Below are 22,844 nucleotides of genomic sequence, written 5' to 3'. Positions count from 1 at the left end.
TATGTTGCTGTAATTATATATTTTACGTTTGTTGCTATGATAACAAATAACATTTTCAACTGTTAATGTTAAATTATATATAACATCCAAACACTTTGTGGAATTGGATTCCCTTTTGATAGACCATATGCAGAAAATGAAATAAAATTAACTAGGCTTAACTCCCATTGAATATGGCTAATTAAAATCTGCTTAATTAGACTCTCTCAACTATTTTACTCCATTGATAAATCCGGCAGACGCACTGTATATCATGTTTACTCTGACGATACATTATTTAAACATAATAGGATAACTTGATTTACACGCGACTGTGAACCCACCACCACTTGACACAGTAATTAATACCCTTTCCTTTGATAACAGTCTGTTCAAATTATCCTATTCTCATCCCTGTGATTATGAACAGAAATCCACTATAATCTATTAGACTCCATCCATTCTTATGTCTGACCCACCATTAATAACACGTGAAACAGTATCTCATATGAAATGATTCACCACCTAGTACCATATATATCCGTCGTGCCATTTTATAAACAAGGATTAAGCAAACCAAACCGTTTGAAGCATTTATCGATTCGTCGGGAAATTTATAGATCGTCAGGACAATAATTGGGATAAAAATAGTGTGTAAGTGAGAGAGAGAGGGAGTCGGTTAAATGGTGTGTTAGTATCTGTGTGGGTGTTGATGGAGATTAATCGGGGATGCCGGTGCATTTAGTGTAATTGTGTAGAGGCATTAAAATTTACATAAACAGAAGTTAGAGTACCGTTCCTGTGAAATCTTCCGCGGCGTCGGAGATGCGCCATTCATTAATATAAATTGTGTGCATCCGTTTAAGTTATAATGGAAATGTGACAAATTAAAAATAAATATACTTTTGCGCGACAAGAACTTATTGTAACGAGTCATTATAAAGCAAGTGCATCTATTTAAAGTGGAAGTTGAAATTACTTGGAGCTTCTCACAAATTGAAATGAGAAGTTAATACTTCTGTTAATTTAGAAACGTTAAAGTATATGATTATAAAAGGCATACTAAAAGTAATTATTATATAAAAGTAGATGATTAAAATGTTAAATTAAAAAAAAAAGTAAAAAAGGCTAACAGTCAAAGCAAATAAAGTTATAAAGAGTCAAATATTTCCTTTGAAGTTTCGACAATAATTGTGCTTTTTACATAAAATAGTAAGAATATCCCTTTTTATCTTTTTGTGAATTAAACAACTTTTATATTATTCAAAATTACTATAAAAAACTTCTGCATATTTACAAAATTTATAAAACATTTTAGCTCATTAAGTTAGTTATAGTTTTTTAGAATTTAAATTAATTAAAAAAATATTAGTTTTAAAAATAAACTTAAAAAAGTGAATTATTGCTTCAAAGGGCGAAAAGAGTTTGAAATTCATATCTTATTTAAATTTTTTAAAGTTTTGGTAGAATATATAAGGTAGAACGTAGGACATAGAATATAGAATGTTTTATTTTTTTTTATATTTTTATTTAAACTCATTTCTTCTTTTTTCAATTTCATTTCAAGACATTGTTATTTTAATTTTATATTTATTTAGCCCACAGTTTCACTATTAAAAATTTGCATTTATTTTCGTTTACTTCAGAATTTATAATAAATTCTCTTAGTTTATTTTTACAAATTCTTTATATAATTCTATTCATTTTTGCCTTCTTCTGTCAATTATTTTAATTTTATTCCCTTGAAGTTAACATTTACTTTTTTTTGTAATAATTTTCTATTAAAATTTTGTTTTTGTGTGTTTTTCTTACTCTGTTATCTCCTGCTTTTTTATTTGTTATTATTTCATTTAATTTTGAACATTTTTAAAATTCACAATTTTTTTATTATTAAAAATAGAGTTAAGATTTATAATTATGTTTTTTTTAAGTAAATTCTATAAAATTATTTAATTTAATGCGATTTTAAATATATCACACCCTGATTTAAAATATTTTATACTTATATTTCTTTAATATAAAATTCAAATTTAATAAAAAAAATGCTGTTCATTTTTAGTATGAATGTCTTAAAACAAGTCATCAAATAAGAATTTATACTTATCACCCTTCCGGATGTGAAGACGGAATTCGCGTAATTAATTTGAATCCTCTTACCTTAAGAACATGTTAACCCCAGTCGGTTCCATCGCCCTGCTGATCCCTTTCCAGGAGGCGAGCATGTTGTACTTCTGTTTGGCGGTGAGCGGCAGCCGGGGATCGACTTTGGCCGGCGGCGCCGGATCGTTCAGCGCCCGGTTCGAGCCCGGATGCGTCCGTCCCGAAGCCAGTTTGCCCAATTCACAGCCCATCTTATTATTTTATTTGTTGTTTCGCTGACGCACGCACCACGTTCACAACAGCTCCGGTTGGACCGAACTCGATTTTAAACGCACTGCTTTTCGATTAGTTTGGCATTTACGATTGGGGAACCGTCACTGGTTGAGTGTGATTGGTAAAAAGCATCTAGACAGCAGTATGGGGTGGTTTCTGAAACAGAAATTAATTTTGTTTGCTACATTTTGAAACTTCAAAATATACATTCAATATTAAAAATGTAATAAAATATTCCCGTGTGAGTTGCACAAATTAAAGAGTCTTTCATTAATATCCAGCATGGCTAATTATACCGGTTTTAATTGAATTTTAATCTCGTACAGATGTGCAATAAAACCAAACAAATACAATTCGTTTGCTTTCTTGTTATTGGCAATTTCTGTTTGCGGTACGCTTAGTTTTTGATCGTTTATTAAAACAAAACTATGAGGTTGAACTCGTTTATGTGAAACACATTTTCAAACAACTGATCAAATAGTACAATATTTGAGTTGGTTTTCCAAAGGTTATTAAATATTTCATATGTGATTTTCAATGTTTTCAGGTTTATAAAAAAGTTCATTTGAGATTAATTTAAAAATGAAAACTTCTAATTCATGGAATGTAATATATTATCATATATTTTTTTAAAGAACTATTAATTTATACATATACTAATTAAATTAAATGGAAAATTGATATTAAAAGGATAAAATCTTAAAATTGTCATAAACATTTTAAAATTTTAAAAACTATTTAAATATTTTAATATTTACAATTAGTTTTTGTAATTCAACAATAGTTACTAATTAAGTTGTTATTAATGGAATTTAATATATACAGTACTGATCATATACATTTATTGGAAAAAGTGTTAATGTTACTTAAATAACAAAGATTTCTTCAGATGTCAGATGTATTTTTAAAATTTTAAAAATTATTTATTTAATAATAATAAAAATTTTAATATTTCCAATTAGTTAGTAACTAATTAAATTTATTATAAAAATGGATCAAATCTTTAATATTAAAATTTACTAGAAAATAATATTTCAATCTTAAATAAGCTTAATTCTCCTTATGGTGCAGCTATATCCACACAATAAATTGAATCTACTTTAATAAAAATTCAAAAATTTAACTTCCTTTGAGATTTGCATATAAGGTAAAATGTTCGTGCCTTAAATTGTTTTGTAGGAAGCTTGATAAAATCAATGATCTGTACTACTTATTTTTATTTTTCAATTTAATGTAATGCTCTCAATTCAACAATAAAAAATGTTTATTTATTTGTTCGTTTTTACTACATAATGAAAAAATATAATAATAAATTATACACAAAATAAAATGAATTAGTTTTCTTAATTACTTATTTCAAAAAATAGTTAATAAAAAAATAAATTAGGTTTACATCGAAGTAATGCCTTTCTCAGATGATCGTGATTGAAATTCTAATAACTTGTGCATTAACTATAAATTGACTGAATATTAGAAATAAACTTTAATTTCCGCTGAGTTTTTTGTTTCAAATTATTAATTTGTAATTTACATTACAAAATTTTCAGAAGACCTCAACCTAAGCAATTTAGTAAGTTTTTTTTCAAAATACAACACTTAATTACTATTTATTTAAACATATAAAAGTTATAAATAGTATTTTTTGTGCAAGTTACTTACTTTGAACTGAATTAAATTAATCAATTGCCATTAATTGAACAAAATTCAACCGATACCCACTAACTAACAAATTAATTAACCCTCAATTATTCAATTAGGTACTCTCGTGCTTCTATAACATGTTTTTAAGTTGTCTGCTTGGCTATTGTATTAAAATTTGCATGTTGCTAATAACAGACATATATGTAAATATAATGTTGACAAACATTGATTGGTATTGTTGTGGATAAATATTTAATGAGCGTATTTTACTGCATACGTTTAAATAATAAGAAATGTACGCTTAGAAGTTTTTTATATAACTCAAATCGTTTTAAAATTACTTACACAAGATGTTCCAGAATATGTGGCCAATACCCAAAAATAATAGGACAAGTTTCTATAATTATATCTCTTATTTATAACAATTTATAGAAACTTGTCCTATTATTTTTGTGTATTCAATCTGAATCCAGAAGATTGTACGCTTATTCTGGGACACTCTGTATATTTTACAACACTAAATAAAAAACACATTCGTAGTACTCAAAATTTTAACTACTATATTATTATTATCATGTATAGATTTTATTTCTGTAATAATGCAAACCACAATTTAAGGGTCATATAGTTGATTTAAAGTCAGAAAATTATAATTTATCTTCAGTAATTCGTTGAATCTAGAGATATGCAATTTTAATGATCATAAAAGTCAATTTTATTGGTCTTAAAGTCACATTAATCGTCATTAGAAGTGAAATAGTGCACGTATAATGGCAAAGTAAAAATTTAGCAAATTTTATTATTTTATTTACGTTAATAAATTTTCCTTATTATTTATAATAAAAAAGTCAAATTTTTAAATAAAAGTAAAAACTTTTAAACATAATATTGAGGAATATATAATTCTATTCCATTTAGTAAATTTAATGTCACGTATTTGTTTTTTGAACAAATTCATGTTTTAAATTTAATCTGTTTCTCTAACTATTCAATATTAAATGTACCCATTACCCTAATCCTTTTGATAAATTATTGGTGCATTAATTTACATTATTAAAATAATCAATTATATGTTCAAGCATTTTGTTTAAAATACAATATATATTGTACATAATTTACAATTTATTATTAACTGTGACCATTTGGGTATGACATTGTAAAAACATGTCCAGGAAATAGCCAAAATCATTTAGAAAATTTATATGCAAATACTGTATGCATCACATGACAAAATAAAAGAGAATAGTCGGAAACATTACAACAGATTTAATTGTGTTACGTGACATGCCCACATATAATTACTAATTGAATTCGGATAATTAGTCATTTAAGATATTTTATTAAATGCACATTGAATCACGTCAAGCTTTAATCGATAAAACGTAACATCGTTATATCAACACATCTTTGCTGACTATTGGAACATTGCAACAACAACCACAGTTTATTTTTGTGTAAAACAAAATCGATATGTGCGTTGTTCCCTTTTATAAATCCAGTTTATTATTGTTATCTTCTCCTTTGTAAATTTAAGGACGGTTCGGATTCGCCCTAGATAAGTACACCTTCTTAAATTGAGATGTTCACTTAAGGCACAGGGGACAGCTTAGATGAATGTATGGGCGTAAAGGCTGAATGGTTTACTTGGGAATATTACACATAATTTTGTAAAGGAAATTGCAAAATTCACGCATTTATGTAAACAGTACATGACCCACATGTGCAATTTATTACAAACATTTTTTTTCCTTAATATTTACGAGAGCACGAAAAAATGTGATTTGTTTAAAGTAAAACCGTTTAGTCAAAGTAATCATCATTATATCTGTTTAAATTAATTTCAGTTTGTTTTAGATTATTCGGTTACAATTCAATAATTAAACTTGTAATATTTATTTCAGCAACTCTCTATTTGTTGTAATGTTATAAATAGTTGGTGTGAATGTATTTTACAGTGTTGGTAATAAATAACAGCAGAAATATTTTATAATATTATTATGGTATTATAAATGTGTAAATTGAGTGAAGTAATTGAATTAACAGTTTACCATTTTAAAGCAATTTCATTAAATTAATAATAATTAACCCTCAATTAAATGATTCGTTTCAATTGATTTTAAGTTCAATCATGTCAATAAATATTTTTCCTATATTAACTAGATTTAAACATATTTTCAACGTGATTTATTTTGATCAGTAATATTATTTCAATATTTACAACACTAGACATCAGTATTTTAATTTATTTTATTTATATTATACACTGTTCCAAGAAATTACACCGATAATAATAGATTATTATTAGTATTTTCTGAAAACGGGAAAAATAATAATATCTCTTTTCATTTTTATTTAAAAATATTGTTTTTCTAAAAATATTTAAAATGAACAAAATTAGATGTTTATAAAAAAAATTTGAAGTTGAAATGGGGTAATACAAACAATGTACTTATTTAAATAGGAAAATTTATTTACAAAATTATAGGTGGTGCGTTAATTTCTTCTTTATTTTTATACCTATTAGATATAAAACAACTTTCCATTTCCATGTAAAATTATTATTTCCATTCTCATTTTGAGGATTTTGCCAAGAAGGGTAGAATTTGTCCCTAGAGCAAGGGGTACCGTCAAAGTTCTAATTGGAAAATGAAAAGGTTTATTTTTATTGGTTTAAAAGTTCTGTGACTAATGAAATTTTGTTTTACTCTTATTATGTATAAAATTATATTGTTTATTAGAATTTATTTTGATAACACATTTGTTGTACCATTTTATAGTAACTTCATAAAATTAGTTATAGCTTTTTTTATTTAATTTTGTTAAAAGAAAAGAAGACTCAATAATTATTCAGATACATACAATTTAATATAAAATTTTAAATATATTCTAAATATAAATATTTAGTTTGATATTGAAACCAATCAAAATTTTCGTTTCAGTTGATTTTATTCATCTCAATGATAATTTGTAAACAAATAGTTAGTGTGAGAGTACTTATTATAAATTAAATAAATATGAGAATTTTATAAATATTCATTGAAAACAATTTATTATTTCAATATAATTTTGTAAATGTCTTTTATTCACATAGTTTTTGTGTACTCGATTCATTTTAAATTAAATAAAAAACGTAAAGTCTTAATAAAATCGATTAGATTGAAACTGGGGTGAACTTTTCATTTAAAACTCTATTTATTACGGTCTATTTATCTTCTCTTTTCCTTGCTCCGACGTTTAAAAAATGTTGGTTTAAGCTTGACTATGTATTAAGTAAATTGAATTGTTAAGCAATAATTTCGTGTAAACGTAGTAATTTTAAACCAAATATTTTAAATTAAAAATTCAAATTAAAAAGTAATACAATAAATTAAGGGCTTAGTTTGAAGTATCTCTGTCTATTTTTCTTCAGCTTAGTTACTGTTCAGTTCACTGTCAAAAATAAATTCGGAAGTATAAAGTGTAATGTTGCGTTATAAATTGAAATGTTCGCATGACGAATGAGAGGACTTTGTTGAAGACAATACGAAAGATATTATCTCGCGAACGTTGGATATTTTACTTGGAAACATCAGACATTATTTAATCTAGGAAATAGTGAAAACTTTTCTTGTGTAAGCGGTACACGACCCACATGTGCATTTTCACATAAACATTTTAATCATAATTTATATTTCCTTGACTTTCAGGAACTCGAGTGCGTTATTAAGTTAACATTAGCTTTATTTAGACGTCATAAATAAAAACAAACTTACGTTCTACAGTTTTAAAATTATCGCCACTGAAAATGTTTTTCATTTGAGTTTCATTTTTTAATTATTTATGCGTTTAAGGTCTTATTTTAATGTATTTTGGTTATTTTTTAGAAATATTTAATGTTTACTGTATATTGTAATACGTACACTTTATACAGTATACTCTACACTATATACTGTATACTCTATTTTATTTTTATACTTATTTATAGTTCCATGACTTTCAGAAACTCATGAGTTTTATTTAGATGTTGTAAGTTGCATCAAACTTTATTAAAATCATCGACATGCGAAACATTTTACATGTAGACTTCATTTTTATTTATAGATGTGCATTTGGAAAAAATTTTGGTACTTGTTTGTTTTCATTTTCACTGCATTTTAAAAGATTTTAATAAAATATGCAGCGATTGTTGAATGAATATTTTGGTGGAATCATTAAAAGTACATTTGATGGAAGATTATGTAAATACATTAAGAGAAGTGTTAAATTTACTTGAAACATTATTTTCACATTATTAAACATGTTTTTGCCTTCTTTTTAGACAAGAAAATAAGTTTTTACGGTTATAATGTATTTTTTATTAAAGTAAGAACACAATGGGCCATGGCATAATCGATTTGTATAAAACCTGATTGCCTGTCAAAACTCTATCTATTTATTATTGTTATCTCATCTCCCTTCGCCGAAAATTTACTGAAAAGTATATAGAATCTTGGTTTTAGGGCAGATAAGTGTACCTCACAAATTGAAATGTTCACTTTAAGGCGGAAGGGACAGATTCCTCTCTTACGTGTACCACGAAGGTTGTACGTTTTTGGTATTATCCCGAAGAAATTGAGCTAAAAGAAAACATAGAAGTGATGCAAATCCTTGTTAATAATTGGGAGATAGATTAGCTTTTTGAAAGCTGACGAATTTGCCGAATCATTGTCTTGTCGAGCGTCGAAATTCGTGTATGATAAAGCACTTCCGACCTTTCGGCGCATTATCATAAAGCCTAGCAGTGGGAGGACGGTTTAGGGCACGCGAGGGAGTCCCGAAAGCGCGAACCTCGCTCGCCTTCCCGATACCGAATCCGATAAACGACAGTTTCATTTCGTTTATTTAAAATTCCCCGCACGACCGGCCGACGATCGAATCGTCGCTGACTGCGCCCGGGGCGGTTTTGCTTACAAATTGACGGATGAAGATAGGAGTCCGGCGTTTTTGAGTGATATAAATAATAAACGTCGGACTGAACGGCACACGGAATTAGGATTTATACCGTCGCCCGGCCAGCAATATACCACTACCGATTTTCTTTCACCTGGCATGTAAACATAAATTAAATCTTTCAGTTCATATATTAATTAAGATTAAGATTTTATTTTTATTTTTTTTATTTTAATTAGTGACGCTTGTGTTGTACAAAGTACAAACATAATACAAATTCATATAAAAAGTGAAATGCAAGGGTAGTTTTTTTATTAAATGTTCCTAATTATATCTTATTATTATTTAATGATTATATTTGTCAGTTATTAAATAAATAATTTTGTTGTTTTCAATTTTTTAATATATATTAAATACATATTAAATAATTAAAAAAATACATTATTAAATTAAGTATAAAATATAATACAATATACAGTATAATATATAATAGTATATTACAGTACTGTAATAATTGTCGTTTTTATTTACAAGTTCTAGATAAAGCTAATGTTAACTTACTAATACTACAATATACAGTATACAGTGTATAGTGTACAGTATACAGTATACAGTATACAGTTTACAGAATACAGAATACAGAATACATTATATAGTATACAGTGTGCAGTGTACAGTATGCAGTGTACAGTACACAGTGTACAGTACATGGTATACAGTACACATATATATTGCATATATTACAAATAAATTGTAATAAAAGCAATTTATTAAATTATATATTTACAAATTAAAGTTATATCTTGAATATTAATTAATATATTAACAATAAATTGATAAATAAAATAATGTGGTGAAATATTATTTTTGGGATAATTATTTTTCAATTACACATTTAATAATTTCAGAAATTTCAGTATACAGTACACAGAACACAATATACAGTTACAGTATATAGTATATAGTATACAGTATACAGTATACAGTATACAGTATGCAGTATGCAGTATGCAGTATGCAGTATGCAGTATGCAGTATACAGTATACAGTATACAGTATACAGTATACAGTATACAGTATACAGTATACAGTATACAGTATACAGTATAGAGTATACAGTATACAGTATACAGTATACAGTATACAGTATACAGTATACAGTATACAGTATACAGTATACAGTATACAGTATACAGTATACAGTATACAGTATACAGTATACAGTATACAGTATACAGTATACAGTATACAGTATACAGTATACAGTATACAGTATACAGTATACAGTATACAGTATACAGTATACAGTATACAGTATACAGTATACAGTATACAGTATACAGTATACAGTATACAGTATACAGTATACAGTATACAGTATACAGTATACAGTATACAGTATACAGTATACAGTATACAGTATACAGTATACAGTATACAGTATACAGTATACAGTATACAGTATACAGTATACAGTATACAGTATACAGTATACAGTATACAGTATACAGTATACAGTATACAGTATACAGTATACAGTATACAGTATACAGTATACAGTATACAGTATACAGTATACAGTATACAGTATACAGTATACAGTATACAGTATACAGTATACAGTATACAGTATACAGTATACAGTATACAGTATACAGTATACAGTATACAGTATACAGTATACAGTATACAGTATACAGTATACAGTATACAGTATACAGTATACAGTATACAGTATACAGTATACAGTATACAGTATACAGTATACAGTATACAGTATACAGTATACAGTATACAGTATACCGTGTACAGTATACCGTATACAGTATACAGTGTACCGTATACAGTATAGAGTATACAGTACACAGTATACACTACACTGTATACAGTATATATATACATATATATTGCATGTTACAATTAAATTGTAATAAAAGTAATTTATTAAATTATATATTTACAAATTAAAGTTATTTCTTGAATATTAATTAATATATATTATTAAATATATCAATAAATAATGTGGAGAAATATTATTTTTGGTATTTCAAAATTATTTTTCAATATTTAATAATTTCAGAAGTTAATAACTTAATAGTATCTTTTGAATCTAAATATGAATCTTTGTTAGAATATTAAAATTTAATTTTAAATACAAATTTAATAATTTTAGAAAAAAGTGTAATATAAATGTATGTAAATGTAAATATTTTTATCACCATATTTAAATAGAATTTTATGAACAACATGTTATAACATATATTTTTGTTTAATTTGGTATCTACTTAGACGAATATAGTTAATAGTTGTTAAATGGAAAATAACGTAGGGATATTAAAATATACTACATATATTAGTTTAAAAGTTTAAATAAGTAAGAATGAGTATCAAATATCGACTTAAATAATTCAGCTTTTTTTAAAAATAAAGTTTTATTAATATTATCAGTTGTTTTAAAGAATGTTTAAAATAGTAACTTTAATATATATTTTTAAATATTACATAAATTAATATTATTTTTTATTTTTAAATTTATATTTTAATTGTAAATTGTTTAATCAATATTTTATATACAAAAAAGTCAAAAATTCTTGTGGCGTTTAAACTATTATATTGTTGACAATGTCAATGAATATTTTCATACAATTTAAATATATACTCGTGGTCAAGCAAACAAAAGCTTTTATTATTTAATGACACTTATGAAGTTTCTATGATAAAAGCTACAAAACATGAATGTTAAAATATTTTAAAACTGTCACAAATATATTGTATTTTAATGTTATTTAAAGACAACAAAGCATTACAATCATCGGAAGTTCTAAATAGTGCAGTTAAATTAAAGTAATTCAAACACCTATTTAAAATTCATGTTCCATTAGACGAATAGAATTAGATCGATTATGTCTGTAATAAAAATTTGCGAGCGCATCGTAAAGCGGATGTATTTCATTATTCAAACAATCGATATTTAATTAAAATGTACCCCACAATTTAGGTACGAAACTTGGTCCGAACAAAAACAAGATGTTATATGTCATTGGGACTTGTTTCAGTTTAATTGTTTATGAAAACCAATGTAAGCGTCATTTTTTATGAAATTTATTTAATAAATTTGAAACGGTAGCGACAAATCAACGGATCATTCGTTACTACTGATGTTTAAACATTTGTGGGCTAAGTACCATAAAAATATTTACAGTTACGTGATTGGCAATAAAATAAGTTTGTTATTTTGTGTGGAGTCATGGAAATTTTATACACCTCCTGTATAAGCGTTGTTCATTTTGGACGCACTTCTAACACAACAAAAAATATTGTCATGCAAAAAAGAACCGAACATTTCAGCAACAACTTACTTTTATATAAACTTCGTCACATACGAACTCTAGTCCGAGTAGAAGTTCCACATGCACAGAACTATCAAGAGTAGCGATCGAGACACTGTGACGCGACGCCTGTACGGTTCGACGCTGAAAATCTGACTGAAAAAAGCGACGGTTTCAGCGACGGCGGTCGGGCTGAAACGCTTGCGCGCCGTCATTTCGACGGCCCTGCGTCGGTACGACTTGTTTTATATAAGAGACAGTCCTCGGGATAACCGTGTAAAATATTGATTCACTTATTGTTTGCCGGGCGGTTCGGACACGCTCCCGCCTTCAAATTATCCCCCCAGCATCACGGAGAGTCACTCGTTATCTAATTAGAGGAAAAAAAAATAATTAGGGGAGTTTGTCCAAAAGGTTTGATTATTTCGGGACCCCGATCGATCACTGTATTAATTAGGGGGTCGGCGATTAAGAGGGCCGAGACCCGGGTCAAATATAAAAAATCATTTGTCAACGATTAAAAAGATTTCTGGATTTTTTCTGTACTGTTTGAGAAAAATTATAACAAAACGTATTTATTATAAATTATGTGGAATTTAGTTCTTTCCATGGAACAACATTAACATTTTACCATAATACATATAATAAAGTCTTATTATTATTATAATTGAATTTAGAATATTTAAGAAAAAAAAACTTAAGAGGTGGTACTTTTATAAACAATCAAATAAAATACTCCTATTATTCAATTTATCAAAATTTAACCATTTTGTAACAAAATGGTGGATGCGCCAGTTTTAAATGTTAGTTAGTTTTTCACTTTTTTTAGAATATTATTCGAATTTTTAACAATAAGAAAATTTAGTGTTTATATAAACTCTGTCTATTAATATTATCTCTTTTATAATTATTGTAACGGTAATAACAACTATTGTTTTTTATAATCCCACAAAATTTCTTATTTCACAATAGACCTTTAATATAAGTATGACAGTTCATAGTATCGTTAATTACAACAACGTATAATAATTTACTTATTATTAAAAATTTAGTAAATTAAGAATTGAAGTTAAAAATGAATCTATTCATAAATAGTATTTCTCCACATTATTTTATTTATTAATTTACTATTAATATGATATGAAATATTTATTTTAATAAATTAGTTTTTCTTGTTTTATTATTTACTTATATATACAGTGGTCCCATAATTAGAGCAACTTATTAAAATGTATTAAAAATATCATATGTATTACTTGAATTTGATGGCAGTACCTATAATGTTTATCGTTTCTTCCTTTATTGGTGCGCTACAACTGGTTAATCTAATTTATTTATTCTTTATAAAATGCCTAATTCTTATTCTTCAAACTTTTTACTTTATTGTCTATTATTGCTCTCTGTGAATTTAAATTGATTATTTTCATCTATAGCTTATTATTATAATCATTGGTCGAAGTGAAACTGTAAGAAAAATTATAATTCAGTGTTATTAAGATCGAAAATTAATCAAAGTTGTCATATATAAGTCTAGCTCAATTCAGAAAAATATATGTAAGATTTTATTAAATAATATAGTATTTTTTATAATATATATATATATATATATATATATATATATATATATATATATATATATATATATATTTATACCAGTTTTAGCTTAAAATATTTAATACTTTAAAAAGTGCCTATAATGATGACCACTACTGTATATTTATTTTTGATGAAATATTTTAACTATCTATTGAGTTAACTTGAACATAATTTTTATTTTTACACGTTTCTTAATTTAAACGAATTTAAACAATTTTACTACTACAACCAATATATTATTATTTTTGAGGAAAAAATATATTTTACGTTGATGATTTAAATATTCATTATTATTTAATTAATTTTTTTATTTAATAGTTATATTAAAATATTAATAATTTTATAAATAATAAAGACACAAAATTTTAAATTAATTTTTTCGTCGGGTCTTATTATATACTATAAATTATATGTATATTTTTATATACTTCTTAGTACATTTACATTTATTAAATTTAGTCATATAACGGAAATTATATAAATATATTTTTATTTAATGTATTTTGGTGCCCATTTATTATTTTTATTTTATTAATGTCTGTAAACTAAATTAAACTAAACTTTATTGATAATGAAAATTTTAATCTATTGTTTTACTTTACCGTTTTTTGCACGCTCTGCTAGATAAAGTCCGAGTTAGTGTCCGGCAAAATCGACCTTTTTAAATTCATAATTAAAATATAACTTAATAACCGCTCGGCAAACAAAGCTACTTGTGACAAAGGAAAGTTTAACTAAATCAAATAATTCAATGTCACTTTTTTATGACCTATGTATAATTAGTTTGTACAATTTCTGCGGTTTTATTAAAAAGTTCAGTTTGCACTAAAAGTTATCTCTATTGAAACCCAACATATCATATCGAACAAGGTAATTTATATTGAAATCCAAACCACGTTCTCCAATTATAAACTTTCATTTTCCACGCTTTCCGCGTCCGGTAATCCGGTGCCGTCCCATAATCTAAACTTCACATAATCGACCCGTGCCCGTCCGACATACTAATGCATCACGGTCACAAAGCAAATATTCAGATTCACTCGGCGACTAATAAATTTGTGCAAAAAAACAGACGGCCACGTGTACTGGTTACGAAAATGGCAGAAATCTTTTCATGACGGCGACATATTTTTTACGTGATCCAATAATCCGCATTCCTACGAAAGAGGAACGTTAAAAAGGAAGTCAAGGATAGGGACTCGGTTTACACTTGAGAGACGGAAATTGAAAATATTACGTGGTACGTATCTATTGCTGCCTTTTCCACTCGTGTTTCTCGTAATGTCGTATTTCAGTGTGTAAAGTTTTCATTATCATTTAATTAACAAGTGGTTTCGTTATTTTTGTTATTTGAATGGAAACTTTTGGTACTGGTGCCAAACTCAACAAAAATGTTTCTCTCCAAAATTGCTTAGACCAAATAAAATTAAAAATTGATAAACTTATTTCTGATTAATTATTCTCGTTCACTTCAAAAATTACATATTTCCAGAGTAACTCAACTGTACCGAATACGAAAGATCATTCCACTTAATGATCAGAATAAACGGCAACTCCGATCGACATGAATAATATTTCGTTATGAAGGTGAGTAAATTGTGCATCCGACGGAACTTAATTCATTCTGATAAGAAGAAAAATAGCTGCAGCTGGGTATTGTACAAATTTTATTCAATTTTTCAACATTTTCACTCACATTCACCATTTGAATGATATTTTTCAACGACAAACCAATAGTTCAAATTAATATTTTAATCACTAGTTTATTCAATTACAAACATTTATAGCACTGGTAAACCAAAATTGAATGAGAAATGAAAATGCTATGATAGAAAGCAGAATACGAGAATATATAAATGCCGATATATTTATAAATGTTTCATCCATTCGAAACATGTAAAGAGCTCCCAGCCTTAGTCGGCCATCATTTGATTGTCCCTGAAGCTTTGATATTTTTGTCTATTTCATTTATGTATTGGCAAAACCATTCGCCTTATTCATAGCTTTGACCATCCAAACCTAATGACTGAAGAGAATATGCATTTTAATTATCTTATTTGAACCTGCAAATCGGAATTATAAATTTTGGTATGAATGAACACTGTTATTCTTGCATATAATGCTTGTAGCATGCTTTTGATCATTTTGACGTAATTGGGACATTCATACTGTTAACTATTCCCTGGAACTGCATTCATACATAAATAACATTTTCGTGTACACTGTAATGATTCAAGACAATTTTGAAATATCAATCAACTGAATGAGTGAACTGTTTTGAAATATTAGGAATTTGTTTTCCAGAAACCAGATTGTTTTCTTGTTCTTTCTATCATAACATTTTCATCTTTTACTCGGTCTTGGTTTGCTGATTAAATAAGCTGTCGAATAAAATTTTAAAACTTACGGTACTGAAAATATTTACCAAATGGCGAAACTGATTGAAACTGAAGTAATATTGATATTGATTGAAAGGAATTAAGAACTGTTAGAGGATAATTTATTCAACTCTTTAAAGAAATTTTATTACCTCAATAGCAAAATTGAATTGCTATTTTAATTAACTTTTGTAATAATTTTTAACACATGTTGTCTAAATGCAACTGTAAACTATTGGACAGAATAGGTTAATAAAAATATAATATAATATAAAAAGATGATGTCTAACATAATTGACCAAAACTTAAGACCAATTATTAAAAAGATCTATAGAATTATTTTTTCTAATGATTCTTCTGAAAAAAATAGAGCCCCTCAAATTTTAGAAATGTTTTTTATTCATATTATCATAATCCAATCGTGTTTATATTTGGTATTATTCTAAAATGTGTACTAACAATTTAACGATATATACTTTTTCCATAATGTCACAGTAACGTAACATCCTCATTTTTTCGTCGTATATTTCTCGTCACTGACCATGAACCAATTTATGGTTTTAATTATGATTTAAAGAAAAAAAAGAAAGTCAATTTGTACTTTTTTTTAGTTAATAATAAAACAATTCACTTTTTATTTTAAAACAAAATTTTTAAGTTGCTGGACCATTTTTTAATACAAATTGGTTGATTTTAAGATTTTAGTAATAAAATAATATAATTAAAGACAGAAATTGGTTCAAATATGATTTAGAGAAGAAAACAGAAAGATAATTTCTATTTTTCTTAATATAATAAGACTACTCAATTTTAATTTAAAAACTATATTTTTAAGTTGCAAGAATATTTTTTTAATAGAAATTGGTTGATTTTAAGATAAAAATTTTAATTTTAGTAATAAAATAATATTATTAATAGTACAAATTGGTTTAAATATGATTTAGAAAAGAAAAAAGGAAGTCAGTTTGTATTTTTTTTAGTTAATAATAAAACAATTCATTTTTTATATTAAAACAAAATTTTTAAGTTACTGGACCATTTTTTAATAGAAATTGGTTGATTTTAAGATAAAAATTTTAATTTTAGTAATAAAATAATATAAATAAAGACAGAAATTGGTTCAAATATGATTTAGACAAGGAAACAGAAAGACAATAATCTAATAATCTTAATTAATAATAAGAAAACTCAATTTTAATTTAAAAACTATATTTTACGTTGCAGGAATATTTTTTTAATAGAAATTGGTTGATTTTAAGATGAAAATTAAATGAATAAATAAAACAATAAACATTAAATGTGAAATATCTCAAAAACAATTGTGATAATCAAAATTGAATTGTACCTTTTTATTCCAAATTATGCAAAAAATAAATAGAAAAACTTTATAGTTTTAAATAATATTCAATGGCGTAGAAAATAAGGCGAATTGAAGAGGATTACCCCCAGAATCTACGCCCCTGTTATAATATGAAAAAAGTTTATTATACCGAATTGTAGGCATGTATTTTATGTATTATGTACCAAATCTAATCATGTTTGAACCAGTGGCTACAGAAATATGAGGAAGAAAGAATTTTTAAAATTGAGGGGCTGTATTTTGTTCCAAATTTTAGCAGAAGAAATATCTTGTATGTCATATTATGTAAAACATTTTTGTGAATTATTGTCATTTTATTATACTGATGATCAATTATTATTATTTTTCAGTTTATTTATTTATATTTGTACACTTTCTCTATTTTATTTAAATGTTTTGACTTAATAGACTCAAGTGAGTAACTTTTTTATTTCTAGGTACGATAATTCGTACAATATTAATTCTTTTACCATCTTAACAGCACTACGAACAATTAAACTGTTAAAACGCTGTAAACACACTGTATACAAAGCAATTAACGACCTAACCCGCTTATTCTCTTAAATTTCCCTTCGGCATTAGCACACCAGAGCGACGCTTTAATAAAAAATTCTCCGGTTTATTAAAATTTCATAAGGTTTTCTCCTTTTTATGTCGCATTCCGACTTTTGATGCACGAGTGCTGAAAGCAACAAATACGACAAAAAGCTTTCCGCGCAAAATGTGAGGATGCATTTTCAAAATTATATCCGTGCGGTTATCGTCTCCCGCCCCCAACCCTCACGTGCAAAGCGGTGTCTTATGAGCCCGTGTGTTTCGTATCCGAAACGACTTCTGCTAAACAACGCAATGCACGAATTTAATATAACTGAAATGTTTCTAAGAAATAAAAATATTTAATTAAAATGGCACGTTTTTTGTGTGTTCAGTATTCTAATGGAACTTTGTTACATTTATTAAAATTATGAATTATTTATCAGTCTGTTCAGGAGTCTTTCGATTCCTGTAACTGAAAAACAATCAGATGCTTTAATTATTTCCTCCCTATTCCTTCCGCACTGCATTTTGCCTTCAAATAATTCCGTTTTCATTTCTTGTCAATCTAATCATTTTATGTTCCATTTACTGTTACTTTTTGTCAACAATATTAAGTGCTAAACTAAGTTCTGATTTTCCCTGGCTTATATAATGCACTTTCCTGCATAAATTGGATTTTGCGTCGTTAGGATTTGTTGCTTTTGGAGGCAACTACTTAGTGATCAATTTTTCAAGTTCATGGTAAGCTGGAGTGTGCATCGTCGAATGCATTGAGTCGAAAAGATATAAATCAGGCGTTGTCATGGCGTCCTTGCATCAAATTCTTCTCGAATGCAGTAATTGGTTGTTATACCATTATTCGACAAATCTTTGAACGCTTGACCAGAGCTCGATAATGTATGTGATTCTTCAGCTTCAAAGATTTTTGGCATTAGTGAACGACTTTTATCAGAAAGGTCAAAATCACCGACCTTGGAACGTTGTAAACAGCTTTCATGTTTGTGTAGGATGAAGCTCGGTCGCCATAAGCCCCTATCAATATTTGGTTGATGTCGCAATAAAATTTTTGAATTAATATTTAAATAAATTTACATTTTTCCTTGCTTTCCTAATCATTTGTTTTTCATTCTTCATAGTATCTATCTTTGTTACATATTTAGAAAGAAAATATTTCATGCACTAATAGTTGAGGATTAAAAATATTTAGTTAGAAGAATAAAAATATTAAAATATTGTTGCTCAAATAAATACAATAGATATTTCAGTTACTTTTTATATTCATTTTCTTATTTGTCAAAAACTCATATTGCTTTTTAATTCATTGTAACACTCCTGATCAATAACAGCCATAAAATACAAGAAAATATGGCAATATTAACAGAACCAATTTCAGTTAACTCCCATTAAATTTCTTAAATGACAAGATATTCAATTTTATAGGTCGAATAAAATTTTATTTTACTTCGCAATGGAATTTTATCTTGTTACAACAGATACACAGTCGGAAGTTATTGATTGTAATAATCTTGTGTTTATCGCGGATGAATATTAGACCACTTCAGTGTCCGAAAACAAAGAACAATATAAATATAATAGTCAATTATGCTATATCTAAAATTTATTTTGCTGTTGGCTTCATTCCAATATTATTATAACTGGAAACAGAAAATTACTAAGAAAAGTTAACAAACGACAATGTTTACATACTCTTGTAATATTAGTGTATACCATTATATAATAAATAATTATGACTTAAAAAGTACATTAAAACCCAAGAAAAAAATTTTCGTCTGAAATCAATTAACACATCCTGCGTGGTGTTTATTCAAATCAAATTTGAACATTGACTAAAACTAAATATTGACTTACGGTAATACTGATTCACCAAATACAACACCTTCACAGATTGCAAATCGTTTTAGTCGGTGGACACATGCACAATGGCATGGAAGCCCCGAGCCTGGGTACAAAGGTATTGGCTGACTATTTTGGTACAATTGCTAATTTTCTTCCTTTTAAATATGATAAGGATCGTCGTGACGAATAACGTGCTATTTGTATTCAGCTTTGGTCGATGGGTATTGTGTTAATATATGTCATAGGAAATCACTTCCTTCGGCGAAGTTTTTTTAATTTCAATTTAACATTGTCAAGGATGGAATACTTTAGAGAGAAACAGTCTAGTCACCCTACGTGCGAAATTTGGTGTACCGTCAATGATAATTTCCAAACTAGTGCAGCTAAATTTAGAACTGTATAAATAAAAACAGACATGTATTATTTACTCAAACTTATATACTGTATTATCAGCGCTATGTTTAACATCATTGACATATTAATTAGTGGCCTTGGTAGACTTAATATTCGTAGTATCTAGTATTTGTATGTTTCCTAATGCATTTAGAATAATTATCGGAACAGGCACATTCAGGCAGCTAAATTTTTCTAAATATAAAACAATAATTAGTTCCAAATTTTTAACATTTTTACTAATTGACAAAAAGTTGGTACAATGCCAAAATATTATCAAGTATACGAAAGATAATTTATGTGAGGACAACAAACGTACGAAAAATTGGTCTATTACGACAGTTCTTGTCTAGTCTAGTCACTGGGTTGAAGCTGATAAACTAGATGGATCAGTGCTTAAAAAAGTTTTAACCCAAGCAATATTTTAATGACGATGACTGAAAATTTTCTTATTAATTCCCCACGAAAGACGAGCTTCTTTAGTCAACGAGGAGTAGTATCTTATCCATCTAAATATCATTCCTGTATTCTTTGTCTTATTCTACATGACAACGCAGTACTACTTATCATATTATAGATACAAAGGAAGCTTCAAAATTTTAAACTATCTTATTCATCTAATAGTCCATAATTTCTCAATTCTTATTCTTATTCTTCGTGATGACGTAGGTCCACATGCTGTATTAGAGACACAAAGATAGCTTCAAAATGTTAAATGGGGAGTTCTACTTTATCCATATAATTGTCTTCTATTCTTCTTCTTATCCTTCATGATAACGCAGGCCCACATGCCATTTTACAAACAAAGGAGAGTTCAAAATTTTAAACGGGAAGTTTTATTTTTTCCATCTAATAGTCCATATATTTCACTATTTTCCTCCTTATCCTTCTTTACAACGCAGGATCACATGTCGTATAAGAGACGCAAAGGAAGCTTCAAAGTGTTAAACGGCGAGTTCTACCTTGTCCATCTAAAAGTTCAAATATTCCTCTATTCTTTTTCTTATTCTACACGACAACGTAAGAAGATATGTCGTTTTAGAGATACAAAGACAGCTTCAAAATTTTAATATCCATCTAATATTTCTCAATTCTTCTTATTATTCATGACAACGCAGGACCGCATTATCGCATTAAATTCGCAAAGGAAGCTTCAAAATGTTACATAGAGAATAGTAATAAAATATTTAATTAGAGGTTTAGTTCCAAGAACGGAGATTTTTTCCTGTGGCATGTTGGCAATAATTCTTGATTATAAAAGTGATTATTTAGTTTTATAAAAGTTATATTATTTTAAACTGACACGTTTTAATTTTAAATTATCTTTCCGGTACCTAATTTATTAATGCGTCAAACATTAAAACAATAAATTTTAATTAGTAATAAAAGTTAATAACAAATATTAAACATGAAATTTCAAATAATTATAACGTTTTCAAATAAAATTAAATATGGGGAAGCTACGTATCATAAAATTCGATTAATTTGACTGGATAAATATAAATTAAACATTAAATGTAACACTATTTGTGGTAAAAAGTTAATTAAACATACGTTTTATAATGGAGAACCTGCACTTGCCACACGTAATTACTAAACACTGATCGAATCGTTTTCAAAAATAATTAAAACACAATTTTGGCTGGCCGTCACTCGTACCACACACAATAAACATGCCGAAAGTATCCAATAAAAACAACTTCGATTCCCACTTGGTCCTGCCAACTATTCGTATTTTATGCCGCATCCATGTTATTGGGCCGCTTCGCCGTAATGAATCCGCATTTGTTTTCCATTAGCTTTAATTAGGATTACTGTTTATAACAGAATAAACATTGGAATAATCACGTTAGGAAAGTTTGCTGGGTTGCATAATATCGTAAGGTAAATAATGAGTAAAGTTTACAGTAGCCGGTTTTGAATGGAACAAAGTTTGATTAATATTCGGTGTGCATTTCAACGGGACCACTGATTTAGAAAAAGTACTTAAGATCATGGAAACCGTCACTGAAATATTAAATTCGCTGCGTTTGGCCCCGGGAATATGGAGACCCCGGATTTAATCAAACATTTAACGTCGCCGTTCCCTTTTACACTTGTCCGGTTTTATTTTAGCTTGTACACAATTTTAGTTTTGTTGTCTTTTAATTGCCGCTCTTGAACTGAAATTTACTTGTTAATTAAAATTAACGAATATACAAATACACCTTCGGTAATGACATGAAGGTATACTGTTTGTGCCGCCTAATAAAATTATTTAATTAATTAATATAATAATGAAAATATATAGAGAAAATACGTAATAAACTTAAATAACATCACAAAACATTTTCAAATATTAAATTTTAACATTTATTAATTAACAAATTCTTTGAATAATAAATAATATATTTTTAATGTTTTTTATTATATTTAAATTTAACTTAAAAATTATATTAAAATAAATGAAACAATTTTATTATACTTAAAAATTGTGTTTGGTAACTTTTCTAG

General features: G+C 27.1%; 1 protein-coding gene across 4 annotated transcripts in view; it reads right to left on the bottom strand.

Annotated features, from left to right (window-relative positions):
* The window catches only part of LOC109595270 (neuroglobin-1), a 58,225-nt gene extending 36,139 nt beyond the window's left edge, over positions 1 to 22,086 (bottom strand). Inside the window, exons 1-2 of one of the 4 annotated variants that reach the window (XM_049969495.1) lie at positions 21,906 to 22,086; positions 2,137 to 2,508 (exon numbers count right to left, since the gene is read on the bottom strand). In XM_049969495.1, coding sequence (XP_049825452.1) covers positions 2,137 to 2,330 — 194 coding nt within the window. In that variant the 5' untranslated portion in view covers positions 2,331 to 2,508; positions 21,906 to 22,086. Of the gene's footprint in view, positions 1 to 2,136; positions 2,509 to 12,260; positions 12,387 to 19,970; positions 20,059 to 21,905 lie in introns of those variants that run through there. The other 3 variants (XM_020010586.2, XM_020010589.2, XM_020010587.2) reach the window with 3 other exon arrangements.
* Positions 22,087 to 22,844: the final 758 nt, after the last annotated feature.

The sequence above is a fragment of the Aethina tumida genome, chromosome 7, assembly GCF_024364675.1.
Source record: "Aethina tumida isolate Nest 87 chromosome 7, icAetTumi1.1, whole genome shotgun sequence".
Taxonomy (NCBI): Eukaryota; Metazoa; Arthropoda; class Insecta; order Coleoptera; family Nitidulidae; genus Aethina; species Aethina tumida.
This window is presented reverse-complemented; position numbering and strand designations above follow the sequence as displayed.